The sequence below is a fragment of the Myxocyprinus asiaticus genome, chromosome 8, assembly GCF_019703515.2.
Source record: "Myxocyprinus asiaticus isolate MX2 ecotype Aquarium Trade chromosome 8, UBuf_Myxa_2, whole genome shotgun sequence".
Lineage (NCBI taxonomy): Eukaryota > Metazoa > Chordata > Actinopteri > Cypriniformes > Catostomidae > Myxocyprinus > Myxocyprinus asiaticus.
In genome coordinates, this window is record NC_059351.1 from 48,074,035 (window position 1) to 48,101,975 (window position 27,941).

The following is a 27,941-nucleotide window of genomic DNA, read 5'->3' on the forward strand; positions in this document are numbered from 1 at the left end:
AATGATTCAAAATAGAAACAGAGAGTGGATTTTGCCAGATAGCTTAAAGGCCAATAACCGATTAATCGGCCGATGTTTTTTTTTTAATATCGAATCATATAATGATAAAAAAAATCTCTGAAGGGCACAGACATTGAGGCAACAAGAATTAATTCCAGAATGAATAAAATCCCAAAAGCAGATTATTATGCAACCAAAATCCCAATATTAATCAGAAAAATTCAGATTTGGTGCATAATGCAGACTTTTAACTATAATCCACCGAAATACACCGGGGACTTATTTTTAAATGACAGAGACTTGGCTCAATTACAATGCACTATAAGTAAATAAATATTTGCCAAATTAAACTTTTTGTAGCCTATATATATATATATTCACCAGATGAAGCATTTTGTGTGTGTGTGTATTTATATATATATATATATATATATACACACACACACACACACACAGTAGTGGCCAAAAATATTGGCACCCTTGGTAAATATGAGCAAAGAAGGCTGTGAAAAGCATGTCTTTATTGTTTATCCTTTTGATCTTTCATTCAAAATCTTCACAAAAATATATCCTCTAATGGATATCAAACAATTGCAAACACAACACAAGTTTTATCAAAAAACAAATATTTTTGTCAAATATATGTGTGGCACAGTTATTAGCACTACTAGGAATTCTTATGAGTAAAATATATCTGAAGTATATTCCCATTCATATTTGACATTTTTTAGTACACCTGGGTGACTAGGAACATGAAATTGTTCAGCCATGACTTCCTGTTTCACAGGGGTATAAATATGAGGTAACACACAGGCCAAATTCCCTTAATCATCAATCACAGTGGGTTAGACTAAAGAATATATTTCTGATGTGTGGCAAAAGGTTATTGAGCTTCACAAAATGGAAAATGGCTATAAGAAAATAGCTAAAGCATTGAAAATACCCATTTCCACCATCAGGGCAATAATTAACAAGTTCCAATCAACTGGAGATCTTAAGAATTGACCTGGAAGAGGACGCGTGTCTTTATTGTCTCCACGCACGGTGAGGAGGATGGTTCAAGTGGCCAAAGAATCTCCAAGGATCACAGCTGGAGAATTGCAGAAATTAGTTGGGTCTTGGGGTCAGAAAGTATCCAAAACTACAATCAGACATCACCTACATCACAACAAGTTGTTTGGGAGGGTTTCAAGAAAAAAAGCCTCTGCTTTCATCCAACAACAAACTCAAGCATCTTCAGTTTGCCAGACATAATTGGAACATCAAATGGGCCCAGGATCTATGGTCAGAAAAAACAAAAATGGAGCTTTTTGGCAGCAAACACCAGAGATGGGTTTGGAGCACACAGAGATGTAGAAGTACCCAATGCCCATGGTTAAATGTGGTGCTGGATCTTTAATGTTGTGGGGCTGTTTTTCTGCCAGAGGTCCTGGGCATCTTGTTCAGATACATGGCATCACAGACTTTACCAAATACCAACAGATAAAAAATCAAAACCTGGCAGCCTCTGCCAGAAAGCTTACAATGGGCCCTGGCTGGATCTTCCAGCAGGACAATGATCCAAAACACACATCAAAATCAACACAAAAATGGTTCACTGACCACAAAATCAAGGTTCTGCCATGGCCATCCCAGTCCCCTGACCTGAACCCCATAGAAAACCTGTGGGGTGAACTGAAAAGGAGAGTCCTCCAACATGGACCTCTGAAATTGAAGGATCTATAAAGATTATGTGTGGAGGAATGGTCTCTGATCCCTTGCCAGGTGTTCTCCAACCTCATTAGGTATTATATGAGAAGACTCAGATCTGTTATCTTGGCAAAGGGATGTTGCAAAAAGTATTGAATAAAAGGGTGCCAATAATTGTGGCCAATACGTTTTGGAGAAAAATATGTATTTAATAATGAGATATTTCCCCTGTTTCAATTGTTTTACTTCAATTAAAGGTTAGATTTTTGTGATTTTTTTTTAATGAAAGCTCAAAAGGATAAACAATGCAGATTTTTTTCACAGCTTTCTTTGTTCATATTTACCAAGGGTGCCAATATTTTCGGCCACCACTGTGTATATATATATATATATATATATATATATATATATATATATATATATATATATATATATATATATATACTGTATATACACCAGATGAGGTAGTTCCAAAAAGCAATTATCGGCATAGATTTTTATTGAAAACCGATAGTTCCAAAAAGCAACTAATGTCATAAATTTTTGTAAAAAAAACGATAGTTCCAAAAAGCAACAATCCTCATAGATTTTTGCAGAAAACCAATAGTTCCAGAAAGCAACTATCGGCATAAAGGTCAAAAATCGATAGTTCCAAAAAGCAACTATCAGCATAGATTTGTCAAAAAGTGATAACTCCAAAAAGCAACTATCGGCATAGATTTTTGCTGATAGCCGATAGTTCCAAAAAGCAACTATCGGCATAAATGTCAAAAACCGATAGTTCCAAAAAGCAACTATCAGCATAGATTTTTGCTGATAGCCTATAGTTCCAAAAAAGCAACTATCGGCATAAATGTCAAAAACCGATAGTTCCAAAAAGCAACTATCGGCATAAATGTCAAAAACCGATAGTTCCAAAAAGCAACTATCGGCATAAATGTCAAAAACCGATAGTTCCAAAAAGCAACTATCAGCATAAATGTCAAAAACCGATAGTTCCAAAAAGCAACTATCGGCATAAATGTCAAAAACCGATAGTTCCAAAAAGCAACTATCGGCATAAATGTCAAAAACCGATAGTTCCAAAAAGCAACTATCAGCATAAATGTCAAAAACCGATAGTTCCAAAAAGCAACTATCGGCATAAATGTCAAAAACCGATAGTTCCAAAAAGCAACTATCAGCACAGATTTTTGCTGATAGCCGATAGTTCCAAAAAGCAACTATCGGCATAAATGTCAAAAACCGATAGTTCCAAAAAGCAACTATCGGCATAAATGTCAAAAACCGATAGTCCCAAAAAGCAATAATCGGCATACATTTTTGCTGATAACCGATAGTTCCAAAAAAGCAATTATTGGCACCGATTAATCTGTAAAAGCGATATATCGATTTTTTTTTTTTTTTATTTAAAACACTTGCAGCAACAAATAAGAACAAATGCAAATGCAAAGGTCTAAGTTGAGCCTGCAAAATTACTCACTCACTAAAATTATGTCAAGCCCTAGGGCTTATCTTTTTAACAAATAATAAATTACAAATAACAAATAATAAAACATTTAATATGTTAAAATATACTATCTACTCCACTTTCCCTCACTGCGAACCATACAGCTTTGAAATTTGTATTGAGCCAAGAGGTCAGTCTGTGACATCCTCTACTAGTCAATGTATTTTTACTATATAAATTTGCAGGTCAGAGTTCACAAAACCTAAACTTTGGTACACGGTGAAAAAGGAAACTTCTTTGCATGTGCTCACTGCTCACGCTTCTGCTCTCCTGCCTTAACTTTGCAAAAGAAGCTGGTAGCATCTACATCCTGACGAGCAGTCATACTTTACCATGTCAATGGATGTGCAGACAATCTGCAAGTGTCCCAATCTAAAGTTAAGTGACCTACGTTGTGAGTGAGGTTACCTTGCTGATCTCCACAGCTGGAAGAGTCTCTGCATCTGCTTTAGCCAAGTCCAGCTTGTTCTCAGGCACATACAACTCTTTAACCTCGTAGGATGCGTCCACAGGCACTATGTCCTACAAACATGAAAGGCATTATCATTGAAGCAAAATATGTCAAAGTTTGCTGTCAGCTGACATCCTGCATAGTGACTTAATACATCATCTTACAAGGTGCAAACACATGGGACACAGCACATTTCCTTTCCAGAAATATTGCTTGCAACCTGGTCACTTGTAATGTGCTCATTCTGCTCAAGTATTCAAACCAAGTCAGATGTTTGATTCTGAACTCCAAAGACATTAGGCAGATAGACAAAGCTAAGGCTTGGCCAGAATTCACCGTACCCTCTCCTGAAGAAGGTCCAGGAGTTGCTGGATGCACTCGTTCACGCTACAAGAATCAGTCTTTAGCACCAGTTCTGGAGCCTCGGGCTTCTCATACTCTGAGTCTATTCCTGTGAACCCTAATGAGATCAAAAAAAATCCATTAAATCAAAAGTCCAATCAAACAATCTGACATGCTTAGTATGCACTTAATGAAATGAGTGTTACAGATAGACTCTTAAGAACATTGCAAAGGAAGCCAGCAGAAAAGTGTTAAAGCAGATTCACAGTATTAAAGGTGTTCATAGTATGTATTAACAAGGGAGGAGATGCATACTTTAGTGCAAGTCTTTTCATTCAATGACAACAAACAAGGTATTGTGGAATTAAGAACACAGCATACTCTTTAGCTGGAATAATTTTGAAATGGGCCTTTAGTTTTCTAGTACATCACAAAACAGTTCAAATGTGCTGTGCATGTATCAGATAATAATTCTGCAGAAAATGTGTCAAAAAAATAAATAAATAAATATCAGCAGATTCTGCCTGGCTTGGTTATAAGTGTCTCAGTTTCATCCCTTGATGCCAAATGACTATGTGACTCTAGAAAATACACACGATTCGGCCTTCTCAAAAATCACTTCATACAGTGTTACCTCTGATTTCTCCAGCTCTAGCTTTCTTATAGAGCCCCTTCACATCCCTCTGCTCACACACATCCAGAGGAGCATCTACAAACACTTCAAAGAATGGAAGACCAGCAGCTTCGTGGATATTCCTTGCATTCAGACGGTCCTGGGGAAACGTACATTTACAGCACACAAAAACCAATTGATCACGAATTTAACAAGTCTTATCTTCTCTCCATCACACATACACTCAGCTCCATATGGTCTCACCCTGCTGTATGGAGAAATGAAGCTTGCGATACACACAAGCCCAGCGTCGGCAAACAGTTTTGCCACCTCTGCAATACGCCGAATATTCTCCTCGCGATCTTCAGGGCTGAAGCCTAGGTTCTTATTTAAGCCTTGCCTGATGTTATCTCCATCCAGAGTATAGCAGGGGATGCCATGACACACCAGGTACTCCTCCAGAGCCATGCTGACCGTCGTCTTACCTGCACCAGACAAACCTGAGAATGCAAGAGAGGAAAGTCACTATGACATTTGCAAAATAATAATAATAATAATAATAATAATAATAATATGTCTAAATGAAGAAAAGCCACTTCTAATAATAGTTAAGTGCAGCAAAACAAATGTTTCCCTTACAAAAAAATAAGTACCATGGTATGGTCATAAAAATATACTTAAGAAAAAAAATTGAACACTATTATGTTTTTTCAATACCATTTATATTTTAAATACTAAGGTATACGAATATGGCAAACCATAAGTCACAGTACTTTTTATGAGGGTTGGTAAACTTGCTATAGTTGAATTTGGATCTTGGAGCTAAAGTTTAGTTTTAAAGCAATAGTTCACTCAAAAATTAAAATTCCCTCAATTACTCACCCTCAAGCCATCCCAGATGTGTATGACTTTCTTCAGATTTTTAGAAGAATCTTTCAGCTCTGTAGGTCCTCACAACGCAAGTGAATGTTGACCAGAACTTTGAAGCTCCAGAAAGCACATAAATGCATCATAAAAGTAATCCATAAGACTCCAGTGGTTTAATCAATGCCTTCTGAAGCGATCCAATCAGTTTTGGGTAAGAACAGACCAAAGAATAACTTATTTTTTCACTATAAATCTTGACATCAGCAGTTTTCTTGGCGATTATGATTTTAAGTTTGATTACACTTCCTAGCACCATCTAGCATTCTGCAAATGCATCAAGCACTAGGAAATGTAATCCAGCTTGAAATCATGATTGTACCTAGAGACTGCAATGACAAGATCTGTAGTGAAAAAGGAGTTATATTTTGGTTTGTTCGCACCCAAAACCGTTTGGATCGCTTCAGAAGACATGGATTTAACCACTGGAGTTGTATGGATTATGTTTATGCTGCCTTTGTGTACTTTTTGGAGCTTCAAAGTTTTGGTCACCGTTCACTTGCATTATACGGACCTACAGAGCTGAAATATTCTTCTAAAAATCTTCATTTTGTGTTCTGCAGAAGAAAGAAAGTCAAACACATCTGGGATGGTATGAGGATGAGTAAATGATGAGAGAATTATCATTTTTTGGGTGAACTATTCCTTTAATAATTATTTTGGAAAAATGGAAGAGGGGTTTGGCACAATACCTGTAAGCCACACTGTGCAGCCTCTGAATCCTCCTCTGGTCCCGACAACCTGTCCACGTTTGTTTCTGCTCACATGATGGGCTTGATAGGTCACATTGGTGGCTCGTTGCATTCCCTGTGAAAATGATAGTAAGCACTTATGGTGAGAACATCTTGATTGATTAATGGAAATAGGAGCACTTAGATTTTAAGCAATTTTGTACATCAAATCATTGCAAGAAATAATGAATGATCACCATAATCACTTACCACATTATGGTAATTTAAACCACATGGTACATTACAAAAAATAAATAAAAAATACCATAGTAAATGTCCAAAAAAAAAAAATATATATATATATATATATATATATATATATATATATATATATATATATATATATATAAATAAAAGAAAAAACGGTAATACCATGGTTCTTTTTGGTGATGATACACAAAAATGCAGCACGTGCCTATAATGCACAAAAGTGCTGTTTGTACATGGTACTGAATGTTTACCACATTCATAAACCATGGTATTGACATGGTACTCTAAGATACTTTTAAGAATACCATGGTTTATGTCCAAGTAACCACGTTAGTACCATGATGCATGTCCAAAAGTTGACACCCCATAATTCTGCACATGCCTATGATGCCCAAAAATGCTGTCTAGGTAGGCAACTAGCCAATGTGTGCACATGAACTTTGTTTATAGTTATACTCATATTTGTCATACATTTATCACAGCTGAACACCTCCATGTCACCAGCAAGGGTTATTCTGGGTTCCTGTCAAATTATGAATCAAAACGAGGTGGGTCATATTCAGCATGAACACAAATAACAAATCCACAACACAAAGTATGTTACAGTGAGCAAGCATATTACATCAATAACACAGTAACATCCCTCAGTATACAGAATGAATGACAGCATCAGTGCTACTCACCCAGTTCTGAGGCGCAACACTCAATTTTTGTTTCTTGTTCGAGTTGCCAGGGGTCTCCATTTAGTTTATTTTGAGCTGCTGAATCCCAGATTTACAAACAAACAAATTATGTGTGAGATATGTGCATGAGTTATTTTTATGACGCCGGGTCCGCTATGTGTGTTTCGAGCTACAGCAGGAATCGCAGAGGGTTACAGCAAGGCACAGGAAATGATGGCGGCGCACCCGTATTAGGACAAGCTCCGCCTCCTTTGCCTCCGGACCCCGCCCTCTGGCCAATCGGATTAGTGAGGGTAAATTCAAAGCAGATTGTGATTGGACAGTTGAGAAGTCGTTCAACTAGATGAGCATATAAAAGGGCGGGATTTATTGGAATAGGGGTGGGGAAACAAGAGCGCGGTCCATCGTATCAACAAGTGCGTTGGACTGCCGCTTTGAGGCAGAGATCATGTGTCCGTCTAGTCTTCATACTCTTCATTGTGAGATTTCCTTGTGTTACAAAATATGTATGTGCCCTATATTGACTGATATCATAATACTGAATGATAAATAAAACGTTTGTAATGAAATTATACTTGTTTTTTAAATGCAATATATCCTCAGAGACCTAAACATTGATATTAAAGGAATAGCTCACCCAAAAATTAAAATTCTCTCATAATTTACTCACCCTTATTCCATCCCAGGTGTGTGTGACTTTGTTCATTCTGCTGAAAACAAACGAAGACTTTTAGAGGAATATCTCAGCTCTGCAGGTTGATATAATGCAAGTGAACGGTGACCAAAACTTTGAAGCTCCAAAAGGCACATAAAGGCAGCATAAAAGTAATCCATAAGACTCCAGTGGTTTAATCCATGTCTTCTGAAGAAATCTAATCAGTTCTGGGTGAGAACAGACCAAAACTGTCCCTTTAAGCTTTTTTGCAGTTCACTCAAACATTCCTGCTGTGTGAGAATTTAATTTAAAAAATAAAAATATAATATGTAGTCTCTCGATTAATGTCATAAAACTTTATGTATAATAATTATAAAATCATTTTAAAAATAAATGTTATTTATTTGTTAATTAATATTTTTTATTTATTATTTATTTAAAATGTTCATTGTAATATTATTTGTCGATGAACTTATTTATTGTTATAATATCATTTTAGATTAATTCAGCTGCCCATGTACAGTGATAATAACTTTTTTATTAGAGACATGTTTCAGCTTGTAACATTATCGAAAGTTTGTGCTCATTCACCACCACCACATTGACGCTAGGCATGCAGAATTTATGTAATAAATTGAATGGAGCATCTCTGTTGTATATTCTGAAAGAAGGTGCTTTCCCACAGACATAAAAGTGTAGAATGGCATAAATCATTTGGATTCGGAGGTGAACACTAATCTAGCGTTCTGCACTGTCGACAGCACCCCAAACACCCCTAGTAGAGACTGAACTTCCTTTGGCCATTCCGGGTCTGCCCACAATTGATTTAACTGTCCATGATCCTTTATTGTCTTTTCTTCCTTGGTCACCACAAATTTGATCTTGGTGTGCTTTCAAGAGAGTTCTCATTTGCCTTAGAAGGTGCCTACACACCACCACCCCAGGCTGTGTGTTAACAGAACTGTTCACTCCCGGGGCCTGGGTATCTCAGCGAGTATTGACGCTGACTACCACCCCTGGAGTCGCAAGTTCGAATCCAATGTGTGCTGAGTGACTCCAGCCAGGTCTCCTAAGCAACCAAATTGGCCCGGTTGCTAGGGAGGATAGAGTCACATGGGAAACCTCCTCATGGTCACGATTAGTGATTCTCGCTCTCAATGGGGCGCGTGGTAAATTGTGTGTGGATCGCGGAGAGTAGCATGAGCATCCACATGCAGAGTCTCCACGGTGTCATGCACAACGAGCCACCTGATAAGATGCGTGGATTGACGGTCTCACGATCGTGAGGGTGAGTAAATGATGAGAGAATTTTAAATTTTTGGGTGAACTATTCCTTTAAGGTATATGCTCTATAGAACTTTAATTTCAAAAATAAACACTAGAGTAAAAAATGTAGACAACTACATCCCCATTCTCCCTACCTAGTTTATTTAGAAATATTCCTTCTGTATTGCACGGCTGTGAGGTGATAACCAGTGCCACAAACAATCGGAGAGCAATGTTTGCATCCATGACTGTAAATGAAGTGAAGATCCTTTTCCTAAATATCCGTACAGACAGATTATGCAAGTCAACATGCCTTTTATTTGTTTTTATCCAACCCCTGTGGAAACCCCACAGATTGTGAAATCGCCTCAGGTGTTTTCTAAATGACATGATTGGAAAGAGAAACCTTGTAATTATATCTAAATATCTTTTGAGGCTTCATTTGAATGTGGCTGGAGCGTTCACTGTTTTAACAGGTGTCAATAGTTCATTCCAGAACTGACAAACAAGGAAAATGAAGTTGCATGATCCAGAGAAGCAGGAATTTGGAGAGAAGGGGAGGTTAGGAGGCCAGAAGTTTTTAGTCCATGTGGGAATGCCTGGGGTCAGACATAAACTAGTACTGTTTAATTGAATGCAAAGGAGGACTGGGCCATTGACAACTGTTTAGATAGAAACAATGGACTGAACAGAATTCACAAAGGTGTGGCATGTAAGAATGCCACTGGCGCTGGATGAGTTCTCATAAAAAACACTCACTTTAAACCATCTCTGATCATTATCTCTGATCATTATTTGGGCTTGTCTGATTCTGCATATGACTCACTGAATAAACCTTATAGTAGAACATTGCAGACTTGCCATGGTATGTCAAATACCAAACAACAACAACAACAAAAAAAACTAAAGACTTTGCATACGACTGATTGGGTCTTTCCCAAATATTGTGTAAATACACTGAATTATTTCTGGTGAAGTAAATATAGCAGAAAATATTAAGTACTTTCTATGTTGAATAATTTAGTTAAAGTGTGAACCTGAAAATACTAAGTAAATTCTACATTTGTATTCAATTCAAACAAGTAAATATTAATGCTCCTGTATATAATATTATACAGTGCATCCGGAAAGTATTCACAGCGCTTCAATTTTTCCACATTTTCTTATGTTACAGCCTTATTCCAAAATGGATTAAATTCATTATTCTCCTCAAAATTCTACAAACAATACCCCATAATGACAATGTGAAAGTTTGTTTGAAATCTTTGCAAATTTATTAAAAATAAAAAACGAAATAAAATCACATGTACATAAGTATTCACAGCCTTTGCTCAATACTTTGCTGAAGCACCTTTGGCACCAATTACAGCCTCAAGTCTTTTTGAGTATGATGCTACAAGCTTGGCACACCAATTTTTGGGCAGTTTCTCCCATTCTTCTTTGCAGGATCTCTCAAGCTCCATCAGGTTGGATGGGGAGCATCGGTGCACAGTCATTTTCAGATCTCTCCAGAGATGTTCAATCGGGGTTCAAGTCTGGGCTCTGGCTGGGCCACTCAAGGACATTCACAGAGTTGTCCCGTAGCCACTCCTTTGTTATCTTGGCTGTGTGCTTAGGGTCGTTGTCCTGTTGGAAGATGAACCTTCGCCCCAGTCTGAGGTCCAGAGCGCTCTGGAGCAGGTTTTCATCAAGGATGTCTCTGTACATTGCTGCATTCATCTTTCCCTCGATCCTGACTAGTCTCCCAGTTCCTGCCGCTGAAAAACATCCCCACAGCATGATGCTGCCACCACCATGCTTCACTGTAGGGATGGTATTGGCCAGGTGATGAGTGGTGCCTGGTTTCCTCCAGACATGATGCTTGCCATTCAGGCCAAAGAGTTCAATCTTTGTTTCTCATGGTCTGAGAGTCCTTCAGGTGCCTTTTGGCAAACTCCAGGCGGGCTGTCATGTGCCTTTTACTGAGGAGTGGCTTCTGTCTGGCCACTCTACCATACAGCCCTGATTGGTGGAGTGCTGCAGAGATGGTTGTTCTTCTGGAAGGTTCTCCTCTCTCCAAAGAGAAAGGCTGGAGCTCTGTCAGAGTGACCATCGGGTTCTTGGTCACCTCCCTGACTAAGGCCCTTCTCCCCCGATCACTCAGTTTGGCCAGGCGGCCAGCTCTAGGAAGAGTCCTGGTGGTTCCAAACTTCTTCCATTTACGGATGATGGAGGCCACTGTGCTCATTGGGACCTTCAATTTTTCTGTACCCTTCCCCAGATCTGTGCCTCGATACAATCCTGTCTCGGAGGTCTACAGACAATTCCTTGGACTTCATGGCTTGGTTTGTGCTCTGACATGCACTGTTAACTGTGGGACCTTATATAGACAGGTGTGTGCCTTTCCAAATCATGTTCAATCAGCTGAATTTACCACAGGTGGACTCCAATCAAGTTGCAGAAACATCTCAAGGATGATCAGTGGAAACAGGATGCACCTGAGCTCAATTTTGAGTGTCATGGCAAAGGCTGTGAATACTTATGTACATGTGATTTTTGTTTTGTTTTTTATTTTTAATAAATTTGCAAAGATTTCAAACAAACTTCTTTCACATTGTCATTATGGGGTATTGTTTATAGAATTTTGAGGAAAATAATGAATTTAATCCATTTTGGAATAAGGCTGTAACATAACAAAATGTGGAAAAAGTGAAGCGCTGTGAATACTTTCCGGATGCACTGTATATGATTGATTGTTTTCTGATTATTACAATGTGTCATATTTGTTTGCTAATTTGAGTAATTTTCACAGGTTAATGAAATTACTTAACTTTTGAAGCTGGTGTTCACAATGTTCTCATTTTCAAATAAAATGTACAGTACATTTAAATTTTACTTCGTATATTTAAGTACCATGAACATCAGATTCATACAGTAAAAGTTACTGTATTAACTTAAATGTTTAAGTTACATTTGCTCAGTCACTTTAATCAATATTATGTCATGAAGTTATGTTGATTTTTCTTAATTTTAGACCAATAATAATAATAAAAAACTATAATGAAATAAAATTTAAGTAAATCTTTCTAGTTATTTCTTTCAGTGTATTATGCAGATTTTATGAGTGCATTTCCCTCACTAAAGCTGAATGCTTAAAGGGATAGCTCACCAAAAAATGAAAATTATTTTCAAAAATCATTGAATCATGCCATCCCAGATGTGTGACTTTCTTTTCCATATGACTCCAGTGGTTAAATCCATATCTTCTGAAGTGATAAAATAGATATGAATGAGAAACAGATAAATATTTAAGTCATTGTTTACTATAAATCTCAACTTTCACTTTCACATTCTTCTTCTTTTGTTTTTGGAGGTTTGCATTCTTCGTGCATATCGCCATCTACTGGGCAGGGAGAACAATTTATAGTAAACAAAAAAAGAAAAAAGACTTAAATATTGATCAGTTTCTCGCCCACACCTATCATACCCCTTTAGAAGACATGGATTAAACCACTGGAGACCACTTGAGGCAGTATTTTATTCTACCTTTATGTGTTTTTTGGAGCTTCAAATTTCTGGTCACAATTCAATTGCATTCACTAAAAAACATGAACAATAAAACTAATGAGCTCATCTAACAAATTGGACATTGCAGTTGTAAAATACATAACTGAAAATAGCTTATAGCCTAGAGACATACAGTATGTGACAATATTAAAGGCAGTTTGTGTGTGTGTGTGTGTGTGTGTGTGTGTGTGTGTGTGTGTGACATTACTTTTTATGATATTATGTAACATTACATTTATTACATAATATGGCACTTTTTGTAAAAGCCATTATTGAGAACTAATGTCTACGGAATTGCTATATACATTTTCACATTTTGAAGCTAATGCAACTAACCCCCTTTAAACCAGTAAAAAAATAAAAATAATCCTATTCAAATTAACAATTCGAAAAAGCTTTCTGTGGACTTCATTGATTGGTTCAAGTAACTGTCACTCATTATCCCTCATCCAATCCTGGAGAGGGGCGGCATCTTGTTGCCTGGCAGCAACAGGCCCAAACAACGACAGAATGTGAAAACTTTTGTTTTCTTGTGAAGCTCGTGCCACATGTAACATCACAGGACAACGTTTAACCCTTTTACAAAATAATCTCAAGGAAGTAAAATATTTAGACTTGCTGTTTTAATCTTAAAAGCGGTTATGTTGGGAGTCTCACGGAAAGTGCGGTGGAAAGAAAGGGAGGAGCTGCGCTAAAAAAAAAAGAAAAGAAAAGAAAAGTGTTGAAGTTTCCAGAGGTTGATGTCAGTGTAACTGGATTCCTCTGGTCTGGAATTTTAGGAGAACAACTGGGGAAAATATGGCTGTGTCCGGACTGGAAAACTGCTTTTATTCACTCGCTTGACTGAAACGCTTGACTGAAGTTCCCATTTCAGAGCGAAACATGTTTCTGTCAAGACGTCAATACTTTCAGACGAAGATTGTGTGTTCGGATGTTGTAGCATTTTTTTTTTTTTTTTTTCAAAAGTTTTTAGTTTGCACCTCTTGTAAATTTGGCACACATTGTATAAGAACGTAATAATATGAAATACATCACTGATATACAGTTATATTGAGTCGCACAATGAGCCCCAGTCGCGTACGGCCTCAAGCACCGCAGACCCCGGCGGCATCTGCAGCATCACTTCCGCCTCATGAAGGTATTGAGATGAAAAACATGCATCATGACGAAGTGGGCCTGGGGGTGCCCGATGAAACCCCCTCTCCACCAACCTCCAGCTCCAGGCAGGCGTGGAGCCGGGATAACCCGGGCTTCGAGCCGGAGGAGGGGATGATGGAGGCGGACCGGCCGCCGGCGAGCCCGGGCCGGAGGTCTGTGTCCACGGCCTCCAGCAGCGGCAGCGGGAGCTTCACTGGCATCAGTGCACGAATCAACAGAGGACCGTATCCAACTCCCCCAGTGCATCATGAACACCGCAGCTGCGGGAAGAGGATACTGCAAAAAATGAGGGGTAGAACTTCGAATTTACATGATGTAAAATACCTTATAAATAGAGTAAAATCTCTTAACCTAATGTGAATGTGCCGCACTAGCATAAAAGGTCATAATTAGGCCAAAAAGTAAAAAAATAAATAAAATAAAAAAATATGTCGTTATTTACTCACCCTCATGTTGTTCCAAACCCGTATGACTTTCTTTTAGTCCCTGGAACTCAGGAGATGTTGTAAATTAAAAATTAAATTAACTGTTACACCCCTAATTTATAGGCTATATATAATGTATAAAAGAATTACTATAAAATGAATAATTCTTACTATAATAAATGTTTACTATAAAGATTCATTATTTTACATATAAGTGAATGGTGACTGAGGGTGTAATGCGGCCTAACATCCCCTTATGCGTGTACCACAGAAAAGAGAAAGCCCTATGGGTTTGAAAGAAAATGACGACAGAACCCTAATTTTAGTGTACAGTATCCCTTATGGGAATATGGGAACAATAGAAGAAATCTATGGAAGGTTGTGTGTATATAGGTTACGTTAAGGGACAAATTTGCTGAAAAATGTCACCAGAAGGAAGCTAGATCTGGGAAAAAAAAAAAAACTTTTGTGGTGGTCCTAAAAGGGGAAAAAAGTTTATGAAGAGATTACATAATGTCTTAATTTAGCCTACATCTAATCATACCAAAGATTACATTTTTTTTTTTTTTTTTTAGGGGTTAATCAATGCATTCTTAGTCTATATATAATGTTTTGTCAGGTAACCTAAAAATGTGCTTTGTGCATTTTTGTTATGGGTTAAATCAAGTATAAATTGATCCTTAATTTCAGGTTACCACTTTTTCAGTGTAGTAATTATCAGTGGCATAATTTAAGATATCTGGATAAAGGTGTATGTACAGCTCTGGAAAAAATTAAGAGAACACTGCAAAATTATCCATTTCTCTGGATTTACTATTTCTAGGTAAGTGTTTGAGTAAAATGAACATTTTTGTTTTGTTCTATAAAGTACTGACAACATTTCTCCCAAATTCCAATTAAAAATATTGTCATTTAGAGCATTTATTTGCAGAAAATGACAACTGGCCAAAATAACAAAAAAGATGCCGTGTTTTCATACCTTGAATAATGCAAAGAAAACAAGTTCATATTCATTTTTAAACAACACATTGTTAATTTTTTAACTTAGGAAGAGTTCAGAAATCAATATTTGATTGCTGTATATCTAATCTTTTTTTTCTGTTTAAGTACTGTGGGACACTCGTCTTTTGGGCCACAGCAACAGTAACAGAGAGATGTACCTGAAAACTGTCCTCAGAGAGATGATCACCTACATCCTCTTTCTCATCACGCTCTGCATATGTAAGTTGAGTATTGGACAGTTATTAAAGCGATAACCAGTCAACATTTTATGTTTTAATTAGGGCTGTAGATTTAAATTTTTTATCAAATTAATTACGTGATTTACCGATTAATTTATCAAATTAATTGCATATATATTTAAATAATTATAAATAAAATATATATTATAAAAATAATAGATCAGATTAAAATGCATTACATTATGTCCATATTGTTGAACTAGTATTTAATTGATTATTGTAGGCCTCTCATTGGCCTACATTTCACATTTATTATAAGGGCTTTTCTGAGGACGTGTCAACGCACACCTGATTTGGGAGCAATTTACATTGGTTGCGTCATTGGTTCAGCATTTTTCGCTGTGTCAAGTTAAACGTACAGTAGTTTGAAACTTAGAAAAAAACATGTCGAGATCTCTGCATTCAGAATTGCGCTCCGTGCAGCTGTGTTTGAACACAACAACCTGTATTTCCTGAGCTGGTCCTGAGTGTGGATTGCTGTAGGTTGCCTATACAGCTGGAGTTTTGCTTACTGCCCTCTGCTGAAAACAGGTGGTACTTCAAGCTTGAATTGCTCTTATGGTAGGAATATTCCTTAGTTATTACGGTCTGGGGACATGATTATTCGCGTTAATTTTTTTAATATAATTCATGTAATTACTCATTAATTACGTTGAATTAACACGTTAAATCGACAGCCCTAGTTTTAATACATTGACTGATTATTGCACTAAATGTTTCATTATTATGACTTATTCATATACTTAATGTAAAATCCATTGGAGATGTTTGTCAAATGAAGAGTAATAAATTGGAAAACTTTATGCTTACCATTTACTTTGTTTTTACTTTTTGTAACATAATTTTCTAATATGTTGCTGCCAATATACCTGGAGAAACAATACTGATACTGTATATAATAGAAGTCACTTTTTCATCAGTTGTTAAAATGAAAAAAATTCCATGTGGCTACTGCTATATCCTTGTCTACATCAGCTGTGCTGACCTTTCTTGCTGAAATAACTGGAACTCTAAATTCTCATGATAAGCATAGCAAAATCTGCTTCCTTTTCCAGCATCTGGTTTATACACTGTTCTCGGTGTAAAGACTTCATATAACTTAAGAATACAATACAATTTACAAAACATTAATTCAATAAATGGTAAAGAAATTATGCCTAGATGATTTGTTTTCATATTCTGTAAATGCAAATATACTCTGAAATATACACAATTTCATTTTGTTTATAAGACATTTTTTAATGGTGCTAGAACATCTTGATATGTAATTAAAACATGCTTTTGTCACGTCTTTGAATTTGCATTAGTAACCTATGGAATGGTGAGCACCCACATGTACTACTACACCAAAGTCATGTCCCAACTCTTCGTGGATGTGCCATTAACGAATGGACAACCAACAACCTTCAAGACCCTTTTAACAATGGAGGACTTCTGGAAAGTAATTCCTCGACTACCTTTGATACACTTACTATAAAGTACTAAAGGCAGATTAGTACTAAATTTGTGAAAGCTTGAATAGAGAGCTTAATCAAAGCATTATTTGTAGTTTACAGAAGGGCCTTTTCTTAATGGCGTGTACTGGGAGTTCTGGTACAACAATAAGAGCCTCCCAGAAAACCAGAGTCTGATCTACTATGAAAACCTTCTGTTGGGCGTCCCACGTCTCCGGCAGCTCAGAGTGCACAATGAGTCCTGCGCTATCCATGAAGACCTACATGATGAAGTTTACGACTGCTTTAACATCTATTCTCCTGCCAATGAGGACAAGGCACCGTACGGACTTAAAAATGGGACAGCGTATGTAACAACATACCTATGGCTTATTATGAATAACAAGGAATTATATGTTCAGTGTTGATCTTTTTTTGAGTATGCTGTTTGTATTTTAGGTGGGTGTACTCAGGGGAGAGCAGCCTGGGTGAGAGCAGTTACTCGGGGCAAGTGTCGACCTATGGAGGTGGAGGTTACTACCAGGATCTGTCCCGCACTCGAGAGAAGTCAGCCAATCAGCTGCGGGAGTTAAAAAACAACCTCTGGCTGGACCGTGGCACCAGAGTTGTGTTCCTGGACTTCTCCATCTACAATGGCAACATTAACCTGTTTTGTATCATCAGGTAATGGATTGAAGAAATGGAATTCTACTTGTTTTGTTTTTTTTATATCTAGGTCTCGTTAAAACTGATTGGGAAACTTTTAACCAGGCCTTCATTATTTATTTTTGGTACTTTGTAAATACATTTTATTTATAGATTTTATTGTTTTAGCCTTGTCCCAGACTTTCAACATTGAACTATTACAAATCCATTATAAAATACAAAATATACAAATTACTAACAAAGAGTCAAAATAAACAAAAATCATTTCAGTATTTATTGTGTGAAAATTTATTTATATTAATAAAAAAAAAGAAAAAAAAAAAAAAAACGACTGTCCCACAGTTGTGGCGTCATTTCCACCTCGTCAAACAATTTTGCCCCAAGTAGTTTTTTCCCCAAAAGTTAATGTACTTGTTATTCAAATTGTCAAAAGTGTCGATGAAGAGCAAATATGAATAAAGAGATGTTTAAAAAAAATATATATATTTGAAAAAAGTAAATATTACTTTTGAGCAGAATTTTTTATTGGCCGTCATTTCCAATCAAACTTGAATTTTTCCAAATTATACAAAAAGTGTGAAAAATAATTTAATTGTTTGTATTTAGTATACAAAAAAATGTTAGCAATGAAATTATTCTTATTGAGACATAGGAGTCAGACATTTTAAAAACAAAATACAAAAAATGTAATTTCTAACACTGTCATGTCCACGCACAGAATTTGAGATGTGCTGGAAATGACACTGGTGGAAATTTTTATTACTTGCAGAAAAAAATAAAAAATGACAGAAATGTCCTGTGATGCATATACAGTACATAAACATTGTTCGCAGACAATTAACTAGTAGATAACTAGCAACCAGTGAGTATGAAAAATGTTTTAATGAGACTTTCAGGCGTCCACACTGCAAAAATGTCCAGAAGTTGAATAAACACCAACATAAAGAACAAATATTTTATATAATTAGAAAAAAAGTGTGATTTCATAAAAAAATAATAATAATAATAATTTAATGAAAGTGTTGTCTATGTTGTATATTTCATTTATAAAAGAGTGCATTATCTGGAATGCATTGTATTCTATTTTAAGTGCTTTGTATGTATACAGAGTGGATTCACAAACATTGTCAACAAGTCAACATGAAATCAAAATGAACCAGATATCATTTCTTAAAACACGTTCTTAGTCTTATTGTAAACGATTCATCAGTGCACCAAAAAATTTCTTCATAATCTTTCATCTAAATGTAAAAAATTATTGCGCATCTAAAAGTCTGTTTTTGGGGGTGACATCATCAAGGCCACTTAAAGGAACAGTTCCCCCAAAAATGAAAATTCATCATCATTTACTCACCCTCAACATGCCATCCCAGATCTGTATGACTTTCTTTCTTCTGCAAAACACAAATTAAGATTTGAATATTTAAGCTCTGTAGGTCATGCACTGCAAGTGAATGGTTTCCAAAACTTTGAAGTTCCAAAAAGCACATAAAGGAAGCATACAAGTAATATACAAGACTCTAATGGTTTAATCCATGTCTTCAGAAGAGATCTATTTTGTTTGGATGAGAACAGACCAAAATGTAGATCCTTTTTCACAAAAAATCCCGACATAAGCAGTTTCCTTTCTTTTTTTTTCAAATTTTCTCCCCTTTTCTCCCCAATTTGGCATGCCCAATTCCCACTACTTACTAGGTCTTTGTGGTGGCACAGTTACTCACCTCAATCCGGGTGGCGGAGGACAAGTCCTAGTTGCCTCCACTTCTGAAAATGTCATTCCACCCATCTTATCACGTGGCCTGTTGTGCATGACACCGCGGAGACTTACAGCATGTGGAGGCTCATGCTACTCTCCGCGATCCACACACAACTTACCACATGCCCCATTGAGAGCGAAAACCACTAATCGCAACCACGAGGAGGTTACTCCATGTGACTCTACCCTCCCTAGCAACCGGGCCAATTTGGTTGCTTAGGAGACCTGGCTGTAGTCACTCAGTACACCCTGGATTCGAACTCACGACTCCAGGGGTGGTAGTCAGCGTCAACAGTCTCTGAGCTACCCAGGCCCCCATAAGCAGTCTCTTTGGCGATCTTGATTTCAAGCTCGATTACACTTCCAGGCGTCCTCTAGCACTCTGTGCATGCATCAAGCACTAGGAATTCTAATCAAGCTTGAAATCATGATTGTGCCTAGAGACTGCATTGGCAAGGTGTACAGTGAAAAAGAGTTACATTTTGGTCTGTTCTCACCAAAAACCGATTGGATCACTTCTGAAGACCTGGATTTAACCACTGGAGTTGTATGGATTACTTTTATGCCTTGCTTTAGTATCAGTCCTAAAGGTCTACACCTTCTTGCTTTGCTGTAGATTGCTAGTGGAGTTTCCAGCCACAGGGGGCGTTGTGACATCCTGGCAGTTCCAGACTGTGCGTCTAATCCGCTACGTATCCAGCTGGGACTATTTTGTGGGCTTCTGTGAAGTGGGCTTCTGCCTCTTTGTGCTGTATTACTTGGTAGAAGAAGTTCTAGAGATCCGTCTGAATCGCTTGCGCTACTTCAAGAGCCTGTGGAACTGCTTGGATGTTCTCATTGTTATGGTAGATGATTATGCATTATGAAGACTTAAAATACTCTCTGTATTTTCTGCTCTTGAGTATGACACTTTGGGCCGTGCTGATGTAGGTGCCACAGTTGGCCTTTTTTATTGTATTTACTATCTCTACATTGCAGCTCAGTGTCCCAGCCATCATCATAAACATCTGCAGAACATCAGCAGTCAGTCACAGACTTCACTTCCTGCTGGAGAACCACAGCACATACCCAGACTTTGAGCCCCTGGCTCGCCTCCAAGTTCACTTTAACAATCTGGCTGCTGTCATCGTCTTCCTCTCATGGGTCAAGGTGAGAACTCAACTTTTGGCATGTAAAACTCCTTATTTGTGTCATCAAAATGCGTAACTACAACTGTCTTGCTTCTCCCACAGCTTTTTAAGTTTATTAACTTCAACAAGACCATGAATCAGCTGTCCACCACCATGTCGCGCTGTGCTAAGGACCTGATGGGCTTCACCATAATGTTCTTCATTGTGTTCCTTGCCTATGCTCAGCTGGCATATTTAGTATTTGGAACTCAGGTCGATGACTTCAGCACCTTTCAGGCCTGCATGTGAGTTTTGGAGGCCTCATTCATTACACACAGTTTCCAAATGAAAAATTACATGTACACAAAACCTGCAGAGCTAGTTAATTGGTAGAGAGAAGTTGAGAAGGAATTGGTCATTTGTAGTGGTGTACTTTTTTTGAGTAATTTACCCAACACTATTCTCAACTGGGAAAGGGGTTTAAGTTAAAGGGTATACATAAATCTTGTATAGAAATATCATGTTTATGATCTCTGTTGACAGTTTCACCCAGTTCCGGATCATTTTGGGTGATTTTGACTTCTCAGAGATTGAGGAGGCCGACAGAGTGTTGGGACCCATTTACTTCTCCACCTTCGTGTTCTTCATCTTCATGATTCTATTGGTAAACGCCACAAGAAGAACATAAAATATAACTAAGTCAGTTAATTTACACTTGTATTTATTTGCACCGGGTTATAACTAGGTGTATAGATACAGTCGGCAAGGAGGGCCCGCCCACTCGTGGGGAGAAGCAAAGCCCTGTTTCCAAAGTTACTCATTCATTACTATGAGAAAAACAGGGGAAAATATGCAATAGATTTGATTATTTTAACAACGAAAAATGTGACAAAAAGTTTTTGTGTAGTTTTTTACACGTCAAACGAAGCCAAAATCTCCAGAACTTTTTCACTCGCCATCCAACAAAAATTCAAGCTGAAAGAAGAGCGCTGTGGCTCGTCTCATCTGTTGAGCCATACCGCAGTTTCTTAGAAGTCCCAGGCCACCTGGTGACAGAAGTTTACATTAATGATTGTCACATTTACATTTTGTCATTCGACTGGTATCTAAAACATGTTTAACTTCTTTGTTTTTATAATCATCAACACTTTTATTTATATCTTTAATATGATTTAAGATTAATTAAGTGTACACATGAAATAGCTCAAATCTAAGATGTGAAACATATGACAGGGCTGATATGAATTAAATGAAAGATTGTAAATTGTAAATTTACAGCCTCAGCAGAAAATGCAAGTAGTTTTATAAGTTTATAAGGTAATTATACATTTTGTTAGACCTACAGTAAAACTGTGAACAAAAGATAATTTATTGGGATTCAATAATGAGTAATACAGTACATTTTATTAAACTCGAAAATAATATGTAGCATTATGCAATATAGCAACAATTGGACCTATAATCATAAGCAGTTTTCCTAATCAATGTAACAAAGTAAGTAGTTTGTTTGGCAGTAAAGACAGTGCAGTGGAGATGAGCATGCATTTGTATTGTGTACCTAAACATTTTACAGCAAATTTACCAGAAACCCTATTTATTAAACACTTTGCCAAACCAATCCACCGGGAAAAGGTATGCATCATTAAAGCATGTAATGTATGCTTTCAGCGCATCACTCCTATCAAGTCAAGTTTTCTAATGTATATCGTTTTGTTCTCTGGGGTTAACTCATCATTATGTTTCTGCGGGAAACACTGTTTTGATAATAAGATGATCGATTTAGTCTTGAATCCAGTCTGATGTTTCCCAACTACCTGTAAACCACGCATCCAGCATATGGTCGACAGCAGGCACACAGTGGTCTTCTTTTGGGTGCAATTTTTGTCGTAAAAGGGTTAGGGATAGTAATTTGTAGAATAGGTTAGATTTTTTTTTTTTCCAAGTAAAAATTCTGTTCCAGGATTTTTGGCTTTGTCTGAAGTATTAAAAACTACACAACATCTTTTCATCAAGTTTTACGTTGTTAAAATAGCCAAATTCATCAGATATTTTTTCTCATAGGAATGAATGAGTAACTATGGTAACAGCTTCGCTTTTCTGCAGGCTAAACCACGCCCCCAGTGCATGAGGAGTTGTCAAATGTATCTGTGGTCTTTTTTCACCACCTGTGTTACATTTTGATTTGTTTAGAATATGTTCTTGGCCATCATTAATGACACTTACTCTGAGGTGAAAGCTGATATGGCCCAGCAGCGGTCAGAGATGGAGATAACAGACCTGATCAAGAAGGTATGAGCAAACAAAATGGAATTCAACAAAGAAATAGACCTAAATAATTTGCAATATATCTATAATTGATCTTTTCCCCTTCTGATTCAGGGCTATAACAGGGCAATTGTAAAACTCAAGCTGAAGAAGACCTCCATCAATAATGTCCCAGACAGCTTACACCTGGCTGGGGGCAAACTCAACTTTGATGAACTCCGGCAAGACCTCAGAGGGTGAGAAATGTATAATTATGTTAACTGATACAAAATACCAACAAAAAAATTTTTTTACATTGTAACTAATATTTTTGTGTGTACTCAGAAAGGGCCATTCAGACGCTGAAATTGAAGCCATCTTTGCCAAGTATGACCTTAATGGAGATCAGGAACTGACCGAGCATGAATATCAACAGATGAGAGATGACCTGGAGAAAGAGAGAGTGAGAAATCTAATACAACGGAGCCTCTTAAAGGAAAAGGCGGGAATTTTTTTCTGAAATAGTTTTGCGTGCCCTCGAAATAATTTTTGCATTCCCTCGCAATAGTTTGCGTTCCCTCGCAACAGCTTTGCAAACCCTTGCAATAGTTTGCGTTGCCTTGCAATAGTTTTGAGTGGCCTCGCAATGAATTTAGCATGCTCTCTCTCAATAAATGTGGCGTTCCCTTGCAATAGTTTGCGTTCCCTCGCAATAGTTTTGCCTTCCCCCATCATAGTTTGGCGCTCCCTCGCTATAGTTTTGTGCTTCCTCGCAATAGTTTTGCATTCCCTCGCAATAATTTTGCCCTCCCCCGTAATAGTTTTGCGCTTCTTCGCAATAATTTTGCGTTCCCTCACAGTAGTTGTGTTCCCTCGCAACAGTTTTGCCCTCCCTCGTAATTGTTTGCATTCCCTCGCAATAGATTTGCGCTCCCTCGCAATAGTTTTGCACACCCTCACAATAGTTTTGCTTTCCTTCGCAATAGTTTTGCCCACCCTCACAATAATTTGTGTTCCCTCGCAATTGTATGCATTTCCTCACAATAGTTTTGCGCTCCCTCGCAATAGTATGCATTTCCTCGCAATAGTTTTGCACTCCCTCGCAATAGTTTTGCGCTCCCTTGCAATTGTATGTGTTCCCTCGCAATAGTTTTGCGTTCCCTCGCAATTGTTTTGCCCTCCCTCGTAATTGTTTGTGCTCCCTTGCAATAGTTTGGCGTTCCCTTGCAATAGTTTTGCATTCCCTCGCAATAGTTGTGTTCCTTCGCAATAGTTTTGCCCTCCCTCGTAATTGTTTGCATTCCCTCGCAATAGTATTTATTCCCTCGCAATAGTTTTGTGCTCCCTCGCAATTGTTTTGCCCTCCCCCGTAATTGTTTGTGCTCCCTTGCAATAGTTTTGCGTTCCCTCGCAATAGTTTTGCCCTTCCCATAATAGTTTTGTGCTTCTTCGCAATAATTTTGCGTTCCCTCGCAGTAGTTGTGTTCCCTTGCAATAGTTTTGCCTTCCCTTGTAATTGTTTGCATTCCCTCACAATAGTTTTGCTTCCCTTCGCAATAGTTTTGCATTCCTTCGCAATAGTTTTGCGTTCCCTCGCAATAGTTTTGCCCTCCCTCGCAAAAGTTTTGCCCTCCCTCGCAATAGTTTTGCTTTCCTTCACAATAGTTTTGCATTCCCTCGCAATAGTTTTGCCCTCCCTCGCAATAGCCCTCGCAATTGTGTGTTCCCTCGCAATAGTTTTGCGTTCCCTCGCAATAGTTTTGCGTTCCCCATAATAATTTTGCCCTCCCTGTAATAGTTTAGCCCTCCCCCGTAATAGTCTTGCGTTCCCTCGCAATAGTTTTGCGTGCCCTCGCAATAAGTTCTGTGTTCCCTCGCAATAGTTTGTGTGCCCTCGCAATAATTTGTATTCCCTCACAATAGTTTTGCGTGCCCTCTCAATAAGTTTTGCATTTCTTCGCAGCAGTTTTTCATCCCCACGCAATTGCATTCCCTCGTAATAGTTTGCGTTCCCACACAATAGTTTTGCATGCCCTTGCAATTAGTTTTGCGTTCGCTAGCAATAGTTTGCATTCCCTCACAATAGTTTGCGTTGCCTTGCAATAAGTTTTGCGTTTCCTCACAATAAGTTTTGTGCCCTCGCAATAATTTGCATTCCCTCACAATAGTTTTGTGTGCCCTCTCAATAAGTTCTGTGTTCCCTCGCAATAGTTTGTGTGCCCTCGCAATAATTTGTATTCCCTCACAATAGTTTTGCGTGCCCTCTCAATAAGTTTTGCATTTCTTCGCAGCAGTTTTTCATCCCCACGCAATTGCATTCCCTCATAATAGTTTGCGTTCCCACACAATAGTTTTGCATGCCCTTGCAATTAGTTTTGCGTTCACTCGCAATAGTTTGCATTACCTCTCAATAATTTGCGTTACCTCGCAATAAGTTTTGCGTGCCCTCGCAATATTTTTGTGTGCCCTAACAATAAGTTTTGCCTGAAAAAAACATGGTTGCTAAAATATTACTATAGTAAAACCATGGCAAAATTTTTGCAAGGGCACATAAAACTTATTGGGAAGGAACGTAAAATATTGCAAGTGTATGCAAAACCTATTGCAAGAGCACACAAAACTATTTCCGAAGAAAAAAACTGCCTCCGTAGTGCAGTTGTTTTTTTTTTCCTTATATAGAAATGTTTTGTTTTCCTAAAAATAGAAAAAAAAGGTAGAGTTGCAGAGACTAAAGAGTCGACTTAAAATGAAGCTGAGAATCTGTGTGTTGAAATTGTAAAGAAAAAAAAAGAAAAAATTATATATATATATATATCACCTTTGTTTTGGCACAAAAATGAGGACAGAACAAGAACACTTTTAGACAAGATTTACTCAATCAGTAAATGGACAAAAACACAAACTGTAGCAGATTCTTAGTATGTCTTCAACACATGTCAGGAGGACTTGGATCTGGAGCACAGTTCACTGCCCAGACCAGTGAGTGGGCGGAGCTTCTCCGGCAGTCAGGACGACTCCGAGGAGGACGATGATGAGGACAGTGGACACAGCTCTCGTCGCCGTGGCAGCAGCTCAGGAGGCGTGTCATATGAGGAGTTCCAAGTGTAAATTTTGCTTATCACTACTTTTACAAAATTACTTTGAACTTAACATTTTTAGCTTTCATTAAGAACTGCTGAATTGTTCAATTTGTAACAAAGTGATTATAATGACACTAGTAAGAAACAAAAAAGGGAAGTGTCCAAAATTTTCTTTTTTACCTCTAAATGTAAGTATTGTATGCTTTCTGTGGTTTATCAGGCTTGTGCGTAGAGTGGACCGCATGGAGCATTCTATTGGCAGTATTGTGTCAAAGATAGACGCTGTTATTGTGAAGTTAGAGGCCGTGGAGAGAGCCAAGATGAAGAGGAGAGATGTGCTTGGACGAATCCTGGATGGAGTCATAGAGGTGATGAAAGAAACTCTTAAAGGGATAGTTCACCGAAAAATTATAATTCTGTCATTTACTCACCCTCATGTTGTTCCACACCCATATGAACACAAAAAGAGGCAAATGTTATCCTCAGTTACCATTAACTTTCATTGTAAGGAAAAAAGACGCAATGAAAGTGAATGGTGAATGAGGCTTACATGCTGTCTAACATCTTTTTTTGTATTCCACAAAGGAAAAAAATTCATATAAATTTTAAACAACATGAGCTGAGTTAATAATGACAGAATTTTCATTTTGGATTAACTGTCCATTTAACAATGCCCTAAAAATTCATGGACATTTCCATAGTGAATATATATTTTTTTCTAGTTATATATGGCTTTGAAATATTTCATCGGCTTGAAATGAGATGTTATAAGCACAATGTCAATAAAATAATTTCTGAAAATCCTTATCCAGTTATCACTAGGGTTCCCATGGTCATGAAAAACCTAGAAATATCAGGGAATTTTAAAATAGGGATTTCTAGGCCTGGAAAATTAATGGAAATTAGTTCAATATTAAAAAGTAATGGAACAATACATAGTGTATATACATTTTTCAAGCTATGCTATGGTCTTAAACATTGCTTTGGCATGAAATTGCTCATTTCAAAATAATGAAGAAAAAAAAATCTTGAGTCAGTAATCCAAGCTACTGGAAAAGTCATGCAAAAGTCCTGGACTTTCATCGGTCGATACTGTAGGTGTGGAAACCCTGATTTGAACATAAATGCATTTGAAACATTAAGTTCAAGCTTATAAATTTATAGAGACAATTTGTTTCAGCTTTAAAACCTTGTTAAAGTGTACCAATGATTTTTATCATAGCTAACATTCCGTCCTCTCCTTTTCCAGGATGAGAGTATGGGCAGAGATCCAGAGCTGCACCGAGAGCAAATGGACAGGCTCGTGAGAGAAGAGCTAGAGTGCTGGGAGTCTGATGACACAATATCTCAGGTCAGCCACCACCAGGCCACGCCCATCGCCATAGCTGCGCAGCTCCGCCCACGCAGTTCCCACCCACCCTCATCGCTGTCCAGTGAGGGCCCGAATGGTGCGGTCAATGGGGCTGCCCACATTTGAGGGGTTTCAGTTTTATAAACATTACTATAAATCACGCATTTCAGTGTTCCACAGTTTGTTCTCCGGTGCCATGTCTGATGCAGTGGGCAAAATGTATATAGTAAAATTTTGGTAAAAAGGTTGGAAGGAATATTTCACGGTTGACCATTGTTCCACAGGGCCACAGCTGCAGAAGTAAATAGTCCTACACAAAATCTATTTATTTGTGTTTCTTTATATTAAAGTTAATTGGGGCTTTTTGTCTGTAGCCAACCTATGGTTTATAATGCAAGTATGAAGATAAATTGAAGTGTTTGTTCATAAGCAGAAAGGAAGTTCTAAAACCTCTTTTATTATTATTTTGGATGAAGCTAATTTGATTTTAAGATCGGTCAGTGGATTCTTAATTTCAGTTTACACCACGTATTAAATAGTCAATAATTAAATGCATTTTCATTTTAGGTAAAGAAATTTTTTTTTTACCTACTTAAGGAATAGTTTTACATATTTTCTGCAAAATTGCAAAATTGCAAAAAAAAAAAGATTATAATAATTTTCTCAGAGTATTTTTGTCTTATTTTCTGGTAAAAATATCTAAACATCCTTAAAACAAGAAAAAATGACTTGAGAAATAAACTTATTTTCCCTTTGAATCAGGTGTCAAATAGTTTTTTCTTATGTTGTATATGTTGTTATGCAAGCGTAAATGTTATAAATAAAAAAGGACAACATTTCTCATTGCTTTTCAAGTAA

The 27,941-nt window shown here is 37.5% G+C and overlaps 2 protein-coding genes across 7 annotated transcripts in view; one reads left to right on the forward strand and one right to left on the reverse strand.

The window, feature by feature from the left end:
* LOC127444685 (bifunctional 3'-phosphoadenosine 5'-phosphosulfate synthase 1) overlaps positions 1-7,348 on the reverse strand; it is a 47,269-nt gene extending 39,921 nt beyond the window's left edge. For 3 of the 4 annotated variants that reach the window (XM_051704214.1, XM_051704213.1, XM_051704212.1), the window contains exons 1-6: positions 7,154-7,348; positions 6,222-6,336; positions 4,870-5,105; positions 4,627-4,765; positions 3,992-4,110; positions 3,608-3,721 (exon numbers count right to left, since the gene is read on the reverse strand). In XM_051704214.1, coding sequence (XP_051560174.1) covers positions 3,608-3,721; positions 3,992-4,110; positions 4,627-4,765; positions 4,870-5,105; positions 6,222-6,336; positions 7,154-7,213 — 783 coding nt within the window. In that variant the 5' untranslated portion in view covers positions 7,214-7,348. Of the gene's footprint in view, positions 1-3,607; positions 3,722-3,991; positions 4,111-4,626; positions 4,766-4,869; positions 5,106-6,221; positions 6,337-6,941; positions 6,994-7,153 lie in introns of all 4 variants that reach the window. The other variant, XM_051704215.1, reaches the window with a different exon arrangement.
* Positions 7,349-13,164: 5,816 nt separating this feature from the next.
* On the forward strand, positions 13,165-27,864 carry LOC127445412 (polycystin-2-like). 3 transcript variants are annotated; one of them, XM_051705464.1, is made up of 15 exons: positions 13,165-14,070; positions 15,311-15,424; positions 16,752-16,885; positions 16,994-17,244; positions 17,337-17,561; positions 19,916-20,144; positions 20,278-20,448; positions 20,532-20,713; positions 20,952-21,072; positions 22,599-22,697; positions 22,788-22,909; positions 22,998-23,115; positions 25,596-25,756; positions 25,953-26,100; positions 26,982-27,209. In XM_051705464.1, the coding sequence occupies exons 1-15, from the start codon at positions 13,683-13,685 to the stop codon at positions 27,207-27,209; spliced, it is 2,691 nt and encodes an 896-aa protein (XP_051561424.1). In that variant the 5' UTR covers positions 13,165-13,682. The 3 variants fall into 3 exon arrangements, with proteins under 3 accessions (XP_051561424.1, XP_051561423.1, XP_051561425.1); XM_051705463.1 differs by having other exon boundaries at positions 13,166-14,070; positions 25,593-25,756; positions 26,982-27,864; XM_051705465.1 differs by lacking the exon at positions 13,165-14,070 and adding an exon at positions 14,076-14,093 and having other exon boundaries at positions 25,593-25,756.
* The last annotated feature ends 77 nt before the right edge of the window (positions 27,865-27,941 follow it).